Source organism: Papio anubis, chromosome 20 (assembly GCF_008728515.1).
Source record: "Papio anubis isolate 15944 chromosome 20, Panubis1.0, whole genome shotgun sequence".
NCBI classification, from domain to species: domain Eukaryota; kingdom Metazoa; phylum Chordata; class Mammalia; order Primates; family Cercopithecidae; genus Papio; species Papio anubis.
Window position 1 is genome coordinate 42,675,160 of NC_044995.1, and position 2,694 is coordinate 42,677,853.

The window sequence follows — 2,694 nt, forward strand, 5'->3', positions numbered from 1 at the left end:
TCTGTTTGTGTTGCTATAAGGAATACCTGAGTCTGGGTTATTTATCTATTTATTCATTTTTGAGACAGTTTTGCTATTGTCGCCCAGGCTGGAGTGCAGTGGTGCCGTCTCAGCTCACTGCAACCTCTGCCTCCTGGGTTCAAGCGATTCTCCTGCCTCAGCCTCTCCAGAAGCTGGGATTAGCTGGGAGTGCGCCACCATGCCTGGCTAATTTTTGTATTTTTGGTAGAGACAGGGTTTCACCATGTTGGCCAGGCTTCTCTCGAACTCCTGACCTCAAGTGATCTGCCTGCCACAGCCTCCCAAAGTGCTGGGATGACAGGAGTGAGCCACAAGGCCCAGCCTAGAGTCTGGGTAGTTTATAAAGAAAAGAGATTTGTTTCGCTCACAGTTCTGCAGACTTGTGCAAGAAGGGTGATGCCATCATCTACTTCTGGTGCAGACCTCAGGAAGCTTCCAATCACGGTGGAAGGGGAAAGGGAGCTGGCTTGTCAAATGATGAGAGAGGAAGAGAGAGAGGGGAGGAGTGCCAGGGTCTCTGTGAAGTAATAGAACAAGAACTTCCTCATTACTATGGGGAGGGCACTAACGTCTTCATGGTGAATAAATAAATAAGTAAATAATAATAATAAAATTCAAAGTGCCTAGTTTTCCAATACATGCAATTCCAGATGTTAGCCCAAGACCCCCAGATGTATACATTCTACCCCCTGGAAGTTCCTGAGTCCCGGCGCTCAGGAAGATGAGGTGATCTTTCTATTGACCAGCTTCCTGAGAGCGCCTTTCAGGTCTCTGTTCCTCAAGCTGTAGATGAAGGGGTTCAGCATGGGGGTGACTGCTGTGTACATCACGGCAGAAGCTTTCTCCTTCACAGCCGTGCGGACCGAGGAGGGACACAGATAGACACCAATGGTGGTCCCATAGAAGAGAGCAACCACAGACAGGTGGGAGCTGCAGGTGGAGAAGGCTTTCTTCCTGCCGCCTGCAGAGGGGACCTTCATGATGGCCGCAAGGATGCGAGCATAGGAAGCCAGGATGCAGATGAAGGGCGTGGCTATCACCATCCCTGCCACAATGAGGATGAAGATCCTGTTCACTGATGTGTCTGTGCACGAAAGTCGGAGGATGGGAGTGAGGTCGCAGAAGTAGTGAGGCACCTCGTGGCTGCCGCAGAAAACGAGGCGGGCCATCAGGAGGATGTGGGTGAGAGAGATGAAGCAGGAAAACGCCCAGGGGACGCCGACCAGCAGACCACAGAGGCGTGGGCTCATGATCGTGGCGTAGTGCAACGGGTGGCAGATGGCCACGAACCGGTCATAAGCCATCATGGCGATTATGATGCTGTCCACGATGCCGAAGAAATGGAAGAAGTACATCTGGGTCAGGCAGCAGGGATAAGAGATGGCCTTGCTCCTGGTTTGAAGGCTCACCAGCATCTTGGGGATGGTGTTGGTGGCCAGACAGAAATCAACCAGGGACAGGTTGGCCAGGAAGAAGTACATGGGGGTGTGGAGGTGAGAGTCTACGCTGATGGCCAGGATGATGAGCAGGTTCCCCACGACAGTGGCCAGGTACACACAGAGGAACAGAGAAAAGAGAAGCGTCTCCTGCTCCGGCTTTTCTGAGAGTCCCAGGAGGATGAATGGACATGCACTGGTTTGGTTTCTTGGCTCCATGGGTGTGAGTCCTCTGGAAGTGTGGAAAGGGGAGGTTATAGGAATGCCAGGGAGATGGTTTTGGAAGGTTAGATGAGATCACATCCCAGTTTTTATCTGGGCTAATTATGACACTGTGTGTGTGTGTGTGTGTATGTGTGTGTGTGTATATATATATATATGGAATACATGTAAATATATTCCACAGATGTATGGTGTTGTAACCATATTATTGTATGTATTATATGTATTTTATATTTTATATATATAATATATGAGACAGAGTCTTGCTCTGTTGCCCAGGTTGGAGTGCAGTGGTGCAATCTCTGCTCACTGCAACCTCTGCCTCTCGGGCTCAAGTGATTCTCCTGCCTCAGCCTCCTGTGTAGCTGGGTCTACAAGTGCCCACCACCACGCCCAGTTAATTTTTTATACTTTTAGTAGAAACGGGGTTTCACCATATTGGCCAGGCTGGTCTCGAACTCCTGACCTCGTGATCCACCCACTTCAGCCTCCCAAAGTGCTGGGCTTACAGGCATGAGCCACCGCTCCAGGCTAAACATATCAGTTTAAATTTAGAGACAGGGTATTGCTCTGTCACCCAGGGTGGAGTGCAGTGGTGCAATCATAGCTCATTGCAACCTTGAACTCCCGGGCTCAAGCCATTCTCCTGCCACAGCCTCTCTAGTAGCAAGGTCTGCAGGCACACACCACCAAGCCTGGCTTATTTATCTTTTTGTGTGTGTGGTGGAGACAGGGTCTTGCTATGTTGTCCAGGCTGGTCTTGAATTCCTGAGCTCAACTGATCCTCCCATCTAGGCCTTCCAAAGCACTGCGATTGCAGGTGTGAGCCACCGCACTTGGCCTGAAAACAGCTTAAATCATGGATGAAGTGTTTATAGTAACTCTTCTTCTTTTTTTTTATTAATTAAAAAATGTTAGGGCCAGGCAGGATGGGTCCCATCTGTAATCCCAGCACTTTGGGAGGCAGAGGAGGGCAAATTGCTTGAATGCAGGAGTTCAAGAGCAGACTGAGTAA

At 49.8% G+C, this 2,694-nt stretch overlaps 1 protein-coding gene across 1 annotated transcript; it reads right to left on the bottom strand.

The window, feature by feature from the left end:
- Window positions 1-313: 313 nt before the first annotated feature.
- Window positions 314-1,897, bottom strand: LOC101000480 (olfactory receptor 1M1). The gene has a single exon (XM_003914821.4). It carries the CDS (start codon window positions 1,674-1,676, stop codon window positions 735-737), a length of 942 nt encoding a protein of 313 aa, XP_003914870.2. The 5' UTR covers window positions 1,677-1,897; the 3' UTR covers window positions 314-734.
- Between the last annotated feature and the right edge of the window lie 797 nt (window positions 1,898-2,694).